Below are 18,720 nucleotides of genomic sequence, written 5' to 3'. Positions count from 1 at the left end.
ATGTCTAATTTTCCTGTCTGTGTTTTGCAACCATTGCCTCAGAGGCTCTGGTAGTTCTAATAGGCCTTTCACATACATGGTAGAAAGTAGCAGGGATAGAAAGATCAATTATAAAAGCAGTTCAAAAATTATCAAGAGATGGCAGAGTTACTTATTCCACTGGAATGTGCATTTCCTTTTTTTTCTTTTTTCCCCTCCCTATTTGATCTGATGTTTCAGTTTCAGGTTAATGATAACTCCATAATAATAGCATTTACACAGATAAACAAAGTACTGGAACAAGAATGAACTGGAAAAAGTACTGCTGATGCGATAGCTTCAATGGGAGTAAGTGGAAAAATCTGCCTTTTTAACAGTGGCTGCTTTGAATTTAGCAAACATGAATACTAAAAAGCAAATGGGTCATAACTAAATGCATTAAAATTGTAAGAAGTTGAAAGCAAAAAACACTCTGTTAAATGACTTTGCCATACAGATCCAATATACATTCATTGACAGTGAATCGGATTTGGTGACCCGAAGAAAGGGCCTGTGGGAGTTTCATATTTTCTGTTGTGTTTTATTGTCTATTTTGAGTTTTCATCATGCCTATCCTTAAACTCCCAAAAGATTACATTGTAAAAAGAAAGCACAATTACATATTATTGTGTATTTATTGAGCAAACAAAAACAAAGCTCTGGTGCAACTTCTTGTACAATATTAATTATACACTATTTAGCTTCCTAATGTTATGTTTACTTAGTAATTGGGAAGATTCAAGAAATCATCAATATTTTATTTAAAAAGAAAATAGAAACAATTTTCTCACCTTTTTATCCCTCAGATACGTTTCATCTGAAGCCACCAGGGTTACTGTGGTAGTGATCATGTTGCCGAGACCATATGAAATCCCGACACTGGGTTATGATTTTTTCAAAACAGTTTTAAGCATACCTTACTGCTTTCATGCTCACAGGAAGATTTCCAATATTGCAACACAAATCTTATGGACAAATTCTGCTTTCATACATGCTCATGCATCCCCCATTCTCTTCTTAGATTATGAAAACTACCACCACAGCCTGCTAGATCTGTTTTCACTTTGAGCTAAGTAAAAGTGGTGCTATTTTTCTTTAGCATGCTCATTCCCCCATAATAGTTTTAGGAATTCTAACTTGAAAATAACTTTTAGGAAATCTTATACATGCGCAAGCAAAAGTGGCAGTATGGCATACCTCATTTTTAAAAGGCAGCAGTAGGATTACATCCATCTTGGCTCCATACGAATGTGTGCATTCACTCTTGAGTATGTAGGGTTGTGCTGCTGCTGCGGTTGCTCTAGCAGTCTGGATAGTGCAGTGCTGGGGGACCAAGGCTGCTTCAAGTCAAAGCTTTATAGCAGGGCTAGCTTTTTAGCAGGTCTTTTTTTCAGGCTTTGGTTAGGTCCAATTTGTTAAGTGGTTAGGTTTCATTTCTGGTATGTAATAATATATTTCTTGTGAGGTGAATTTGAAACTCAGAATTTAAGTATGTTACTTTAAATAGTTTTATCTCCTGTTGCATGTGGGTGTGCGTGCATATATATCTAATGTATCTAACATAAAAACTCTATTATCTGGTTATCTTATATGTAAGTTTTGTACATGCTTTCTAAGACCAAATTAATAAAACATAGCATTTAAGTAATATTTGACATCTTCATACATATGTAACTTAGAGTTTAATAACAGGAGTGGAGGTCTAGTGAATATGCATACACAAGCAGAAGCACATCGCACACGGCAGTTGTAGACCATTAGGAATACATATGTAAAGACAGCCATTTATTCTGGGCAAAGAAGTTCAGGAATTTTTCCGTTTAAAATATGCTGTTGTTAAAAGTCAATACACGCAGCATAGTCATCCCACATTCCCATCTCTTTTTACTCAGACTGAAACTCACACAGGGTGAATAAGGAACAAGAAGACCATATGGAGTACGTGATGCTACAACTCATAGTTTACGTGCGGCAAGTGGTGTTTGAGCAGGTTGCTGCAGGCGATATGCAGGAACATGTCATCATGCTAGCTTTTAAGTATTTAATCAATATGCTGAAAGAGAAATACTGTCAGATCTGGCTTAAAAGTTTCAAAACATACCAGAATAGTTTGTTTTAATGTATTAACAATTTTATCAAAATGAATTTTACTTATTAAATGTGGCTTTATACTATCATTTTTTAGCTTTTTAAAGTGAAATATACATGACTTTTCTGTGTTTGCCAGTTTACTTAAAGAAGCGCTGCATTCATAGAAAGCTGATGCATTAGGAGTACGCAAAATTATATGGATAGTCTGTTTCTGGTATGAGCTTAACCCCATACCCTTTTCAAAACAGCCCTAATGTTTCTTCTATGTTACTATCTTTGTCAGAGTTATGTATATAAAACAAAAGCATTTGAAGGATAAATTATGATGCAGACCTTATTTTATACGTCTTAACTTTGAAGAACTGCAGGAACCACTTGAAAAGGAGCTGCACGTATCTTTATGTGACATATGTTACCTACCCGTAAAGGTGACCTCTTCACTCAGTCAGTCTGTTTGACCCATCTCATGCTAAAGTGTCTCCAGAACCTGCTTTTCAGATTCCAGCATTTCAGATCTGGTCCAGTCATGATGCACTCTGTTTTTCTTTTTAATGCTGGAGTATTTGTTCAAGTCCATAGATTTTGCATTTTTAATCTTCCTTAGAACAGTGGTGAATAATGGCCCTTGGCAGGAGATAATGAAATTTTCTTAATTTATATTTTCAAGCAGAAGCTTCAATTGAAAATGGCATCCTATGGCCTGGAGACATAGCTCTAGTGCAAGTTTCAGGGGAGCTGTAATAATAATGCAGTGCCAGCGGTGACGGGGAATGATAGGACAGTGAAGAAGTAATTTAAGAAAGAAAAGAGAATGTACCAAAGCTTTATTGTAGCATATCTAATGATCTGCTGAAGATTCCCAATAGCTTTTGGAGCATGACAGGAGAAACTAATGTTATCTTGCCAAAACAGAAGCCCCTGCTTAATCAGCAGAACAAGATTATTGATTAAAACACCTCGCACAATAGATTGCACATGGAATCTCATCTCCATACATTGCACATGGTAAAGTGCAATAATGAGCATAAGATAATAAAAAAGGAGCAAAAGCAATTTGTTGGGAATTGTACAAGTCAAGATTAGAGCTGAAATGAAAACAAATTATTGTGGAAGGTACAGCTGTCCTTAAAGATGAGCACAGAAGGAGATGGGTGCAGCAGGGACATGGCTACATAGTGGGTGGAAGATGCTTGCTAACAGCACTGCTGGAGCTGCTTTCCTTCCCTTTTTTCTGTATTCATCTGAAATGTGAAAGGGCCATTCCTCATTTGCACAGTCTTCTTCCTGAGGTGAAAGGAGTTCAGGCATTGTACTGTAACTGTTAATTAAACACTCCATTTGATTTTTAGATTACTCTGATGCATCTGCATTATGAAAATGTAACCTTTCTTCATTCATACTAAAATACTGAAGAAATGAGTGTTAGAGTACACAATTACTCCTTGCATTCATGAGAACAATGATACTTCCTACATTTCCCTTTGCAAAACTCTTGCTGGTAGTACAGGAACCTGAATTATCATTCTTTCAGTGCTACAGTTAGTCTTCTCCTAACTAGGGTTTCAAATTTAATTCATGTATTACCTTTTCTAAATCAGTTGTTACCAAGTTCTTCGCAGATCTGCTTTATTTCCTTGTAAATGACAAAGTCATAGTATCATAAATCTTTGTGAATGTCGTGAATGTCTCAAGTGTGAAGATATTTCAGTGTGAGATAATGTGAATTTTAAGACTGTACATAAAAACCTGTGGATTTGCATAGTTCAAAATAAACTGGTGAAGTATGCAGTTAACTAGATTACAGAACACTTAAATGATACTTTAAACCTACAGAACACTTAAACACTAGATTGCAAACACTTAAACACTAACGTGTTTGTGATTTGACTTCTTAAATTCCAAGAAAAAACTGGTTCGTACCATGCCTTCAGATGGAACAATTATAAAAGAGTTTGGACAGATGGACTGAAGTAACAATATGTTGTGTAGAAAAAATAACATTGGTTAAAATGCATGAGGGACTTCAAGTTAGTTGGCAGGGTTTTTTGTTGTTATTTTTTTTTCTGATGATGTCCAGGCCTACTTTTCAAATCTATAGGAATTTTACTTTTATTATATTCTTGTTTTGGAGAATCCAATATTCAGAAAGGGCTTACCCGTTCAAAAAGGAATGGAAAATGGGACATGAGATTTTGTTGCAAAGATTGTAACTGTAATATAGGCATAGTGTTTCTAAATGTAAAGATTTCTCAAAATTATGAACCTCTGCTAGAGCAGTGATGAGGTAGCTTTGATACTCTGTAGTCATGTAGCTGGCATAATTCAGAGTTTCCTGCTGTAAAGAATATCAGCTGAGACCTTTAGCAGTTAGTAAAATGGCCTTTGTAGGCAGCAGCAAAATTGTAGGCCAATAACCAATACAGAAGTTAGTACATTAGGTTCTACAGGGAAAAACCTACAGCGCTGAAGACAGAAGACTTCCATTTATCCAGAGAACAAATGACACTACTGTAAATTCCGAGTGGCTTGTCTCTTAATTACCTCTACAAAGCCCACATCTTCTTTGTCTCTTCTCCAAAAGCCATGACGTGGGATTGACAGCTGCTGTAGATACTGCTGGGGTTTTTTGAAGATTTCACTGGAATTGGAATATGACCACTAACTAGGTAACAAAGAGTTACCTGAATGTGGATTTTTTACATATGAATGTCTTAATCAAGCTGCTTTAATTTGAAGTCTTAGAAGCACATGAAAATCAGAACCTTATATGAAAATTACTTAGGTTTTGTAAAATGCAACCAGCAGCGTATTCTTAAATGCAGATCAGTGATTTGAATGTGAAAAACTACAACTTATAGCACAAATCCTTCTATTCATTTGGTTATCCAAGTAATTGCCCTCGCTGGATGGGGGGATGCTTTGTAGCACTGCTGTGTACTGCAGTACCAGGCAGGCTCATTGTGTTTTGGAACTGGCATCTCCTTCATTTTGACCAAAGGTGAGGAAGAGGTGACCATATGGAGAGTAAGCAAAATTTTAGCTGTAGAAATAGTCAAAAGTGTTTACAAAGTCTATGACTTCCTGAAATTATCACTCAGTGCCTGAAGTTTGACACTGGCACTCATTGTGGAAAGACAAAATAGTGCATTGTTTTAATTATTATTATTATATAGCCTTTTGGTACAAGCTAGCATGAACTGCAGCTTCCTGACTGATGACAGAGTAATAATTCTTTCACCTGGGGAAAATGAAAGAGAAGGAAACAAGAGTCCATCTTTTTTTATAAGATTTACAAATACTGCTAATAAAACTTTTTTTTTTTTTCCACAGCTAAATATAACCTTCATAAGTTTCATTCTCAAGCAATTCCTCCCGATATGTATCCATTTTATTTTGCAACAAATCAATATTTCTCTCTTAATTGCTGCTCATTCAAGTGTAAAATGAAATTTTCATACAGCTCAAAGCTGTGGAAACCATTATACTGAGTGATGCACTACACAGAGTATTTCTGTAGGAATGGTTTTGGCTTCAGCGTAAGGTTTTCACTAACAAAACAGAAAAAATTAAAGAAATAATTACAAATTCTTACATGCAAGGTTTTTATGTTGGTTAGTCTGACCTGAGTTGTAAAAAACTTGTACAGGGAACAAAGAGGCCTGTGAAGTTTAGGACCGTGGTGCCTTCTCCTGCTTCTACAGCCTCCTCTTACACCATGCACATGAGATCAGTGCAGTGGCTTTCTCTGCAAGCTGGTTGCACGTGTCATCACTTCCATGTGACTCTGAAAACCATCATACTTGTTCCAGTCTCTCAAATCCACTTCACGAGCTGTTGCCTTGAGTAACAGTGGCACCCTGAGTCACGCAGAACCTGTGTGAGGGCTGCACGAGGATCTGGCCTATGCTGGCCGCAAGTCATGGCCACAAGGTGAACTCCTCACCATCTGTCTGGTTGTGTGTGTATACAGAAATCATGGGCTACTTCCACTCATGTTTGCAATTATAAGCCTTACAAGACAAAAAAGTAGTTTTTAGAAAAAGAGACAGAAGAATGAAGAGATAAATTCAGAAGAGTCGTTGTTCCTGAGTTACTCAGCAAGAGGCTCAGTATGTCCTGACCAGTTTTGTACAACCTTGATTAGAACATAAATGGGAAAGTGATTCATATCTGAGTTCTTCAAATGGGCTTGTTCTACCTTTCATGAGGTAGCATGAATTATTCTTATACCTGCTGGCAAAGTAGAGCTGTGGAAAGCTGTTGATACAAGATAGACTATTTTAGCTTGGGATACCGTATTCAGGGAGTGTGGGAAGTGGTAGGGCAATAGAGAAGTTGATGTACAGCTGGAGTCAAAGGCTAGACCATTACTTAAGTTCAGACGTCTGTTATGCAGTTTGCTGACAAACAAAAGTAACCCCTGAGAAGATCAGCCAAGCTCTTTTTCTTTTAGTCACCAAACTCCCTGACCTTCTCTTCTTTTCATCTACTTCCTTCTGTTTTTTTCCTGTATTATATTTTGACCATCTCTTCAGAGTTAGGTGATAGTTTTTCCATTTTAAGTTCCAATCTATTAATTCTTTTGTTTCTTTCTTTCTTCTGGAAGTCTCTCATCATTATTTAAAAACAAACAAACAAACAAACAAACAAAAAAACACCCTTTAAATAACATTAAATTCAGTAGATCCTTGTGGTTAGAGGCATTGTAATAAAGTTCTTTGTATCAAAATGCATTGGCTTCCATTGTTCAACAAATCATTTATATTCCAGTATTTAGTCTCCTCTAAAATACATTTTAATTACTTTTCTTGCAGTTCTTCTTTTTAACTGTTTTTCTTATTTCCTCAGACAGTCATTCTTTACATCTTGCTGTAACCTAACCAAGGAAGCATAGAGTCCACCAATTACTCCTAAAATAATTAAAATGGAAATGCTAATGCTCTTTGTCTGCAGTAACTCTTCCAACCAAAATCATAACTTCCTTGAATCACAACAAAAATCTCTCTGAGACGTAAAACCATTCATCAGTATGTATACCTGTGAAGACTGAAGGAATTGCTCATTTGTGCAATTGTACATTATTCAAATTTACACATTTTTTCATTTTGTATCATTGCATTTTGCTTTGATTTTATTGAATAGTGGTGTCAAGTCAGTATATATTTGGGATAGCTCTCTCTACCAGTGGGAATGAGTGACATTTGAGATAACATCGATCCCCAAATTTGAGTGTAAATCCAGACTGAAATATTGTCTTGAAGCCTTATTTATGGACTCAGACTGATCTAGTATTAATTAACTTTGTTGTCTTATGGATTGGATTGCCCAAGTGTGAAGACAGTTAGAACCGCGTATAGCACTTAAGTGTGAACTTGCAAATTAAATGTAATTTTCAATTAATTAGCTTTCTTTTTCCATTACAGGTGCAACAACCGAACACAGTGTATAGTAGTTACTGGGTCAGATGTGTTTCCTGATCCTTGTCCTGGAACATACAAGTATCTAGAAGTTCAGTATGAATGTGTTCCTTACAGTAAGTATAATCATTTTATTCTTGTTCACTTCCTCTGGCCCTCACAATTAAAGCTGGAGTGCTGTTACATGGAAAAGAAGCATATGTTTATGGCCCACAGACCCATTATGCATGCAGAGCACTTGCAGACTAGGGCCTCCAATTAGCTTTGCGAAGTGTGGAAGGAAGCCATGGTGTGATGCTGGCCAAGTGTCTGTCTGTGTTCTTAAGTGTTTGGCTTTTAAGGCTACTGTTTTTCCAGAAAACAAACTCGAATTAGCTATTCAATAGGCCAGATAGAAATTTGTACTTTTGCCCAATACCAGTTGCTGACAAATTGGCTTGGCTCACAGACTTCTAAAGAAGGAATTGACTTCAATTTTAATCATTATCTATTTGAAAGGCTACCTGCTGTTATGGTGACTTTGGGTGCACAACAAATCCCACCGCTGACACTCCTGGGCAAATGCCTTGGTCAGGAGACATTATAAGACGACTTTGTGCTTCAGGGGTGCATTTGTAAGTGAACACAGATTCAGAGTGAATAATTCATCAATAAGTTACTGAAACTTGTGTCTTAAAAACAGTGGGAAAAGGAGTGAGAAAGAAATATTCGCTTTTAGTGTAAAGCGAAAATGTGAACTGTGCCTTGAAATCAGCTGTCAAAAGGGAACTTTTTTTTACTGAAAATAAAGTAAATACTGAAAACATATTGAGATCAAAAAATTAGAAGTTATGGCTATTTCAGCAGTTTTGTACAGTATTCTTTCTAATGCCAGAATTCGCTAGTTTTAGACATACTTATTTCCTTGCAATAATTAATGTTTTTTTTCACTGATGTATGCATGTTTTAAAAGTTCTGCAGATTCAACACTTTTAACTGGTTTTGCTTTCTTGTAAGGTCATTCTTTGCAGTGACTTCTCCCTCGTCCTGTAACTCCACAGAGAAATAGCTGTACTTGCAATGGAATTTGAGCAGTGCACTGATCATTCCCTTAAGTTATTATTAAGTGTGAATTTCTTGATCTGCAGTAATCCTTAACCAAAGTCACATTTTCTGTTGGTACAGGAAACAGGCCAAGTCTGAGACGCAAAAACACTGTGGTGACAGTATACATCTAAAAAGGAAGGAAATGAGTTCTGGCATAAGCAAAGCTATGTCAAAACTGTCCATTCTATTTACTGCACAACTTTAAAATTTAGACTTCTTAAACCAAAATACTACTCTGTACTGCTTCACCACGTTGAACATTCACTATTGTTAAAGGCCAAACACAGATCATCTGTTTTTTCTTCATTTCTGCTGTCATTGTGATATGGATGCTTGCTGATTTTTTTTTTCCGTACCATTTGTAGGATTGGAAGCCTACTGCATACAGTGATCCCTAGTACCATTCCTACTGTGTGTAGTATCGGTGGCTTGTTATACCTGTTCTTCTTGTGCCACTTTTAAGGAGTGATGTCTTACCCCAATCTAACCAAAATTTTGTTCCACAAAGATCACTTTTACTGTAGCTTGCTTTTTATTCCCAAATTCTCAGAAAGAGGGCAGTGCAACTGATTCCAAACCATGGGGTCAGTCAAATGACAAGAGGTTACGTTTCCAGTTCCAGTAGGCTAGTTCGTAGAGAAAAGGTATAATGCAAATAATGTTCAAACATAATTTTTTATGCTGTTTTAGGAAGAGAAGTGTGGATATATTCAACTGATTGGGTATTGCTGTCTACAGGAATCTTTTCTTTTCCAGTTTTCAGAAGTATAGTGTCACAGCGCGGCCTATCCTGTACTCTAACATGTAGTAATTCTACTTTTAAAATGCTTATTTTTGTTTATTGTGAATTTCATTGGCCTACCCCTTCCTTGAATTATATAATTCTATGTCTATCGTAACTCAGGATTCTGGATACTTCTTGTCTTTCAAAGTCTAAGTTTTGGAGTTTGTTAACTGCAGCATGTACGGTGATGACACTGCCTAATTCCAGAATTGTAAGAGGAATCATCTGTTGTTACCAGCATCAAAAGGATTGCCAGTTATTAAAATCAGTTTTGAAGTTTGATTTCAAGCTACATTGTGCTGCAGTAGCCATTTTGATTGTTGACCATTTTTTTCCCCTGTCCCACAAAGCCTATCCTGTTATTTTTGCAAATCTCTTGATGCCCAATCAACGCCAGTTATCAAGTCTAATTTTTTTCCCTCTTACATGTTCCATTGCTCCACTTCTAAACGTATGGAATGACTAAAATCATTAGGTTTGCAAAGAGCAGCTATCCCAGCAAAAGAGACTTGTTAAGAAGATGGGATAGGCTTTTGTGGGTCTAGTAAGGGGGATGTTTAGTTACCACAGCACTTCTAACCAAAGTTCAGTTATGCTTTTTACTTTCTCTGAACTTCGTCTTCAGTTACTGCAAGACTGCAAAATGTGCTATGTTGACGTCTTTCAGCCCATGAGAGATTACAGCTTGCAATCATACCAACTTTTGTGGTTAAAGTTGAGAGCTCTTACACATTGGTGTTGGTGTAGCCCGTGTACAAAATGCAATTTATGAGCTCCTCTTAGGTCTTGCTGGCCTCTAGAAATATGATCATGCTTTGCTGATCATGTGTATTGATTGAGCTTCCTCTGGGCTCTCATTGCCCTCATAAGAACATACTTAATGAAAAGCTTCCTTTTTTGCATCTCATAGTGTAGACCTGTTACTGATGTTTTTCTAATACTCTTTAGCTGAAAAAAATCTATTGAAATACTCAGTTGGATCTCCAACAAAACTAAAATTCTAGACAAATTTGATAGGCATTGCTTTGTCCTAAAATAAGAGTGTTATTGATTAAATTACAAAGAAATTGAGAGTACCATACTTGACATTTCTCTCAATTATGCTGCACAATGTGTGTTGACACTTTGACTGAATAACAGAAGTCGGCCCTTTTATTAAGAAGTACATCAAACGTACCATTTTGTACATCTGTGCATTTTTATTTTAAGCCTTTTTTGGACTCAGGAATTCAATAGAAAACATTTTAAAGTGTTTTATTCTCTCTCTGTCTATATTGATTGGACTTTGCAGCATTTGTTTATTTCAATAAGCCCATCTGTCCCTGAAAAATGTACAGCTGTACACCAATGCACTTGGAGAAGACATGCCAGTAATGATTTTAGTTATCCCTAGATTTTTCCCTCACTCCTATTACTAATTCTAAGTAGGTACAATATCAATATTGTTCTTTGGTGAGGCATACGCTCATACATGAAAGTTCACAAACAGAATCATATGAAAGTCATTAACACTGAATGTGAAACTCAGGAACTCACCTAAGAATGCATCTTCTCTTTACTCAAGAATTAGAAAATGCAGCAAAACAACTTTGTTACCTAAATATGCACAAATGAACAAAGGCTAGAAAAACTACTGCTCATTTTGACAATATTAGCCCCCTTCCACTCTGCTTGTAAAGCTTTGGAATTGTTCCCTAAAGAAACACTACATCAGCTCAGTCAATACCATTCTCCCAAAATAATCATATGTAATTTTGTTAAATGAAACTGAAAATACAAAACTTTCTATGGAATATAGAAATACATTTTTCAGGATAATACTGGAATACTGAAAATGTAATAGCTGTGCAAATAGTTTTGATACACTTCCTTGGTGCCAGCAGTTACTGTCACACAGATTGGTACATCTGTCATTTTCCAGGTCATTTTATGAAAGTAAGGGAACATACTTCAAAGGCTACTGAGTATATGAAATAGATTTTATTGCAAATAATTACTGGAGAGCTATTTACTATCTGAAGTTCAGCTCTAAGTCTTCCATAATATGTTCCTTAAAACTTCCTTGGGGGAAAATTTGTATAGTAATGTAACTTTGTTAATCAGGTTTGATTTATATTTTCCATGTATGGTGGTGGAATGGAAATTTGTTTCAAACACTTAGTATGACTGTCCTTGCATACTAGCTTGCTGTTTCGGGCTTAATCGATGATGCTGGAGAATATCTGAATGAGCTAAATGTTAATCTTTTCTTCTCCTCTTGCTTACTGTGCTTTTGCTTCCTTTTTCTAGATGTTTTTGCTTATTTCTTCTAGTCTGATTTTGCAGTTATAGACAAAGAAGTGTCAAAAGTTCTCAAGATTGCATTCAGGAAAACAAACAAAATAAAGCCTAAGGAGAGCTAAAGGATACAAGCTGCTTTCTTTACAAGAAAGAAAAGCTGGGGGAAAGATGGGAGGGAAGTTTAATAAACACACATACATACCTTTATAATTCATATGCTGTGTTTTGGATTTATAATTATCTAATTAATATAATATGTATATGTGCCCTAGCACATATATGATATATTAACGTGTCACTTTTAAAAATCAACTTGATAGCATTATGCTTTGAGTTTGAGAAGAAGAGTATGTCTAGCATGCATTAGTAAAGTCATTCATTATTTATTCAGGTTCACTAAGTGAAACAACATGCCAACATATCTGTGTTGCCTCCTTAATCTACTAAAATGATTGATCCATGTTCACTTATGTAACCGTAGAATCTCTCTCCTGCTAGGTTTTCCTGTTGTCTGTTTCTCTTTATCCAATATAGTGCAGTTCTTATTCTCCCTATATTTAGCGTCTGTTACTAATTTAATCTTTAGATTAATAGTCAATTTATGTTAATCTTCTTTCTTTTTTCCTTGCACTTTTTTATTTTTCTTCCGATGCTTAAAATAGAAGTGGAGCAAAAAGGTAAATAACGTATACAGTCCAAACCCCAGCTCCTTGTTATGTGCCTTATGGATGTTAACCTCTTCCCTTCCCCTTCCCACAACACTCTTATATTATGATAATCAGCAGGATCTCATAAGTACACCTCATAAAGAAGTCGACTGTTTGCAATAAAGTGACTTGGCTGCTTAAAGTAGGTGGCGGGGTATAGTGTCTGAAATACTTGGGCTGGAGGGAAGACTCCCTTGCTTTTTTCTCTCCCTTTCTCTTTGTCTTTCTCTCCCTCTCTTTCTCTCACCCTTGGGTAAATTCTTGTTAATAAAGTGTCATCTTGCCTGGCTTCCAGAACCCTCTCCATAGCATGCCATGGTTACAGGGTTTCCTGGTCTGTTTCATTCATTGCTTTGGTTGTGTTTTGTTTTCTCTGCTCCTAATTGCTTTCTCTATATACCTGATGATTTGTTTCGTTCCTTTATTTTAATCGAGGCACCTCCTTTTTCAGCCTCACCACTTCTTAAAGTTCTAAACAAGTTGATGTGATTTTTTTGGACTGAAATGACCTAGCGCACTGCTGCACACCAGTTAAAAGCTCTGGAGCGTTAATGCGTACTCACTAAAAGTCTAAGATGAAAATGCAAGAGTAGCTCTACATTTTCAGCTGTCTGTGTATGCCATTGAGCCTTGGTCTGTACTAGTGAAAGCAGTTCCCATCCACTTTCCATACTGGTACAGCAAGAACATGGTAACTTTAAGAAAAGTGGATGATAAAGGGTGATAATTGCATCAATTATAACATAAGGTATAATCTAGTGCCAATTAAATTGATTTTTTTTCTTCCTGACACAGTCATTATGATTTACCTACTTTTTTCTTTTTTTCTTTTTTCTTTTCTTTTTTTTCTTTTTTTTGGGGGATTATGAGACAGTTTTAATCTGACATAATTCTTGTCTTACTTCTCTCTGTGACTGTTAGTTTTTGTTTGCCCGGGGACGTTGAAAGCAATTGTGGACACACCGTACTTATATGAAGCTGAACAAAAAGCAGGTGCTTGGTGCAAAGATCCTCTCCAGGCTGCAGATAAAATATACTTCATGCCATGGACCCCATATCGCACCGATACTTTGATAGAATACGCTTCCTTAGAAGACTTCCAAAACGGACGCCAGCAAACAACGTATAAACTCCCAAATCGAGTGGACGGTACTGGATTTGTAGTATACGATGGCGCTGTCTTTTTTAACAAGGAAAGAACTAGGAACATAGTAAAATTTGACTTGAGGACTAGAATTAAGAGTGGAGAGGCCATAATCAATTATGCTAATTACCATGACACCTCTCCATACCGATGGGGAGGAAAAACTGACATTGACTTGGCAGTTGATGAAAATGGCTTATGGGTAATTTATGCTACGGAGCAAAACAATGGGATGATAGTAATTAGCCAGCTGAACCCCTACACCCTGCGCTTTGAAGCAACCTGGGAAACGACATACGACAAGCGGGCAGCATCCAATGCCTTTATGATATGTGGTGTCCTGTATGTAGTGCGGTCAGTGTATCAAGACAATGAGAGCGAGACAGGCAAGAATGCCATTGATTACGTCTACAACACCAGGTTGAGCAGAGGAGAGCACGTGGATGTTCCTTTCCCCAACCAGTACCAGTACATCGCTGCAGTGGATTACAACCCCAGAGACAACCAGCTCTATGTGTGGAATAACAACTTCATTCTGCGATATTCTTTGGAATTTGGCCCACCTGATCCTGCCCAAGGTAACAGTTTGACTTTTCTTATTTTTCATCTCTTTGTACTTCCATTCAAATAACTATTTCAGATCTCTTTGGTCTAAAATATATCTTTGAACAGAAAGGGAAGGAGGGTTTGTGTCTCTGCACAACTGAGCAGTACAGTTACATTGAGACAGTTACATTGGTATAGGCAAATTTACAGAACTTGTGAAGAGAGATAGAATTACTTCATTTGGTTTCATTTGGCTTGTATTTTCCTGTAATTTGTTTTATGCAAGTGTTTAGCTTCTCTGTGCTCAAGAATGAGTTGGAGAATGGCTTATTTACTTTATATCATTAGTCAGTTTGACTTTCTGCAGCTAAAGTAAGTTTGAGTTCATTCACAGTGAACCAGAAGCCTGTTCCCGTTGGTTCTGTGTTACCTGACTTCTGAATTGATTACAGCACACATGCAGACCTCTTAACTTCTTGGCGCCAGCAGTTGAGAGTGATGTGTGCTGGGAGGTCCCAGAGGAGACATACAGGGTTAATGTGCAATACCAAGCATAAATATTTTTCTGCAGACTTATTTCCACAGTTTCTAATGCTAGATTAGACAAGATTATCCAACATCCTTTTAGCAGATTTCTCAGCAAGTCCATTAAAACTGCAGTTCAGCTCACATGAAGTTAGAATAGCTACCTAAAAGGAAAGACACTAACTGCCCAAAAAGGGAAGTAAAAAAGAGCTCTCTAGGTCCCAGCTATCCCAAAGAATGACATGAACAGGCACAGCCACATATTGACACCTGTGGGGGATAGTATCAAGAGAAATGCTCTGTGGCAGAAGAATACACATGCATCAAAGAACAGGTTGTTGGTAAGCTGCTTTAGCAATGAAGTCTGATACTTCGCTTCTGTCATCCAATTGGCATACGTGCTTAGCAGCCATTTTTTCTGCTTCAAAAAAATAGTAATAACAGTTTCTCCCTATGGGAAGTAGCTGTTCAGCGTTGTCTCAGCTGATGCATGCGCAGCAGGATGAACCACATAGTGGTGCACCTCTCCAGCAAAGACAGGCTGAGAGTGTTGGGGTTGTTCAGCCTAGAAAAGAGAAGGTTCTGGGAAGACCTCATTGCAGCCTTCCATTACCTAAAGGGGGCCTACAGGAAAGATGTGGAGGGACTTCGTCATGGAGTGAGTGTAGTGATAGGACAAGGGGTGATGTTTTCAAGTATTCAATGATAGGGTAGGTTTCGATTAGATATAAGGAAGAAATTCTTCACTCAGAGCGTGGTGAGGCACTGGAACAGGTTGCCCAGAGAAGCTGCGGATGCCCCATCCCTGGAGGTGTTCAAGGCCAGGCTGGATGGGGCTTTGGGCAACCTGGTCTAGTGGGAGGTGTCCCTGCCCATTGCAGGGCGGTGGAATTAGATGGTCTTTAAGGTCCCTTCCAATTAAGGTCCCTTCCAACCCAAACCATTCTTCAGTTCCATGATTCTCTATCAGCATACATATAACTTTTCCTAAATAAAAAAGTACGTAAGATGCAGCACCACGAGGCAGTTTAGAATTACCATACTAGCAATCTCCAGAGCGCCATGACGATGTTACCGGTCTGTCTCCTGCAGACCTCCCTGGCTGCGTGATGCCAGTCTCAGCCAGTTCCAGTGTTTGGGGGCTGAGCTCCAGCCTAAGGGCAGCTGTTCTGACTGGCTCTGCACTCTGTATGTGAAGTGAGGCCATTCCTCAGGGAGGCTTTGCAGCTGCTCTTAGCAGAGACATACCCACCTAGGTAATTAGAAAAAAATTATAGCTTTTATTTTCATACATTCTCAGGCATGTCACTTTTCATTCAGTTTAACTGAGATGAAGATACAGTTTAAGTTCTCCAATGCCTTAAAAGTAAGAGCAGAAAATGGAGGTGCAGGCTTTACGTAGCTTTTGCAGTTCAGACATCTGCCATGAATGTGGCAAAAGCTAATCTTTAAATCATTGCATTAAGGGAAAAAGCATTTAGGAAGAGCAGGGAGAGACAAAAAAGCTGACATTTGTGTTAGTACCACCAAACATCTCCAGTGAGACATTTCATAATGTTTTTATTATGAGAGAGTCTCTAAGATCCTAACTTACAGTACACATCTCAGCCACATCCTATCTAATATCAGGAAGAGTTTCGGGTATCCAGCAGCACCCCTTCATGTTCCTGGGTTTCCATGTGAAGAAGCTGGCGTGCAAGGCAGAGGGAGAAGGATGGTACTGCAACCGGACCTAGACAAGAAGGGGTCTAGGGCATGCTACACGGTGCTTGCCTCTCATCTAAGCATTTTACCCATTCACCCATGAAGATACAAAAGGAATATTTTGAGTGGTTTGTGAGTTTTTGTTTTAAATGCATTAAGACATCAGTAAATACATTTTGATTGTGACCTTTTTTAAATATTGAAACCATATGAAGACATTAGGTTTATTTGAATATGTATTACATTGATTCACAAAAGTTGTTTTTTCCCTATATAGAGCCAATAACCACTATTTAAATTTTGTATGGATGTGTATATGGCAGATCTAAGAATATGTTTCAGTTCATTTCCTCTTTTGCCTTTAGTTAAAGACTACTAAATTAAAGGAAAAATTAATGTGATTGTCCTTGAGAAGTACTGCTATAAAACCAAGAAGACATTCCAGACTGTTTGTAACTCAGTATTTTATTTGTATTATATTCTCAGTTCTTCATTTTTTCAGCATAAAATCTATATAAATTGAAGACCAGTCCGTCTATTGTTACACAGTCAAAGGACCTATATGTGTAATACGCATTTCAGGTTTTTACCTTCCGTGGAATTAGATCAGATTTTCAGCACATTTGACAAAGAGCATTTTTATGTTTCTTTTTTTTTTTTTCTCTTTCTGTGGTTCAGATCTCTTAATCATCTACTGAAAGACATAGGTGTTAGGATAAGATTCTTTAAGTCACCTAATAGGAGAACCTTTTTGTGGTTTTTTTTTTTTTTTTTTTTTTTTACAATGGTACTTTAATGTAAGGTATTTAATGGTGCCATAAGGTCAGTGCCTCAAAATTGGAAGTCGTGGCCTTTTCTGTTCTAGTGGTTAACTTGGGGCCACTGTAGAAAAGTCAGCAATCTGTGTTCCTTCTGTTGCCGTGGGAGCAATAATGATGTATAGACACTGAGTGATTCATTTTTTCTTCCATCTATCTGTCTTGGCTATCAGTTCTTGTCTGCACCTTAACTTCCTGCTATCAAGGGCTTCAGAAACAACAATCTTCTTCTTCCATAAAAGACAAATTTGTCACATTTGAGTCACACTTCTGAACTCAAAGGTTTGTGTTTGCTCCCAGAGCCAAAATTGTGGACTCATTTGTGACCTCAGGCATGCCTTTTTTCTTTCAGTTGTTTCTTCCATTTTTAAATCTGCCTATTGAAACCACAGAAATACCACTATAATTAACCTAAACTTGACCTGGCTTTTGCTGCAAACCTACGCCATTTCTTTCTCCTCCTCCAACTGTGTATGTTATGTGCTTCCCATATTCTTATTTTCCTAATCCTCAGGAAAACTCTTCAGATTTCTAAAACCAAGGCTGCTGCAGCCATGCTGCCACAACTACGTTTGCCCTGGAAATTGAGTCTGCTGCCCTTAGAGCTCTCCCCTTAACCTCAGTCTTTATGTGTTGTTATTTCTTCTCTCTCCTTATGGGAATTATAGTACGTAGATGTAGAAATGGCTTTCAGAGCTAGATCTGACAAGTATCACTCAGATATAACACAAGATCACATTTTCGAAGGTTAAGTGTAAAAATTATATTTAAAAGTCAACCTTAATTCAGAAATAATTCAGAAATATATCAGGTCCTGCGAAAAGCAACTACGAAAAATGCAGAACAAAGCAAAGTTTTTGTATTCTTGGTAAATTTAGTGTATATGTCCCCGTACATTATTTCTAAAGAGGCATCCAAGGATCAAACAAATCCTAGCTGGAATAAGAATTTTTAAAGGAATTTTAAGTTAAAAGATCAGGAAGAATGAAGGGAATGTTCCCCCTAAAAAGTGAATGAGTATTACATTGTAAGGTTTCCTTGGTAACAAAAAGAAGATAAATCCTTTTGTTCTGTTGTAGTGCGTTAGGGAGAGATTTCATCTACACTCATCCCAATTTACGCTAACTGTGCAAACTGTTCAAACTGGAGTTGTCTCCTCTTTTGTACCATGATACCCATCATTAACTTTTATTGGATCACTGCAGGAAAATACGGATGTTGTGAGTGTGGACAGAACAGAAACTCAGAGAGTACTATCACCAAGGGCTTGAAATAATAGGAAGCTAGTGCAAATAAATCTTTATAACACCAAGAATCTATGACGAAGTCATGCAGCAAATTGTTAAGTAAATTAGATCTTTGCTATTATAGTGAATCTGCTACACTACAGATTGATTAAAGAGTGGCTGTACAAATAAAGACAACATAATGGGGACCAGATAGCACATTTCTTGATCATAGGTATTTCTCTAATTTTGTAATATATTTATTATTTTCAAGGTGTAAATTTATAAATGCCTGTGTAAACATTTCACTTTCAACTAAATGGGATTTGGCAGGGTCAATAGGATTCTGGCCAGCATAATAGCTGGAACCTATA

At 37.2% G+C, this 18,720-nt stretch overlaps 1 protein-coding gene across 6 annotated transcripts in view; it reads left to right on the top strand.

The window, feature by feature from the left end:
* ADGRL2 (adhesion G protein-coupled receptor L2) overlaps positions 1-18,720 on the top strand; it is a 356,834-nt gene that overhangs the window by 298,061 nt on the left and 40,053 nt on the right. For all 6 annotated transcript variants that reach the window (XM_050712254.1, XM_035537717.2, XM_035537719.2 and 3 more), the window contains 2 exons: positions 7,533-7,642; positions 13,305-14,105. In XM_050712254.1, the coding sequence (XP_050568211.1) occupies positions 7,533-7,642; positions 13,305-14,105 (911 nt within the window). The remainder of the gene's footprint in view (positions 1-7,532; positions 7,643-13,304; positions 14,106-18,720) is intronic.

This window comes from Cygnus atratus, chromosome 8 (assembly GCF_013377495.2).
Source record: "Cygnus atratus isolate AKBS03 ecotype Queensland, Australia chromosome 8, CAtr_DNAZoo_HiC_assembly, whole genome shotgun sequence".
NCBI lineage: Eukaryota > Metazoa > Chordata > Aves > Anseriformes > Anatidae > Cygnus > Cygnus atratus.
The sequence above is the reverse complement of the archived record's forward strand: the minus strand, read 5'-3'. Positions and strand labels throughout refer to the sequence as shown.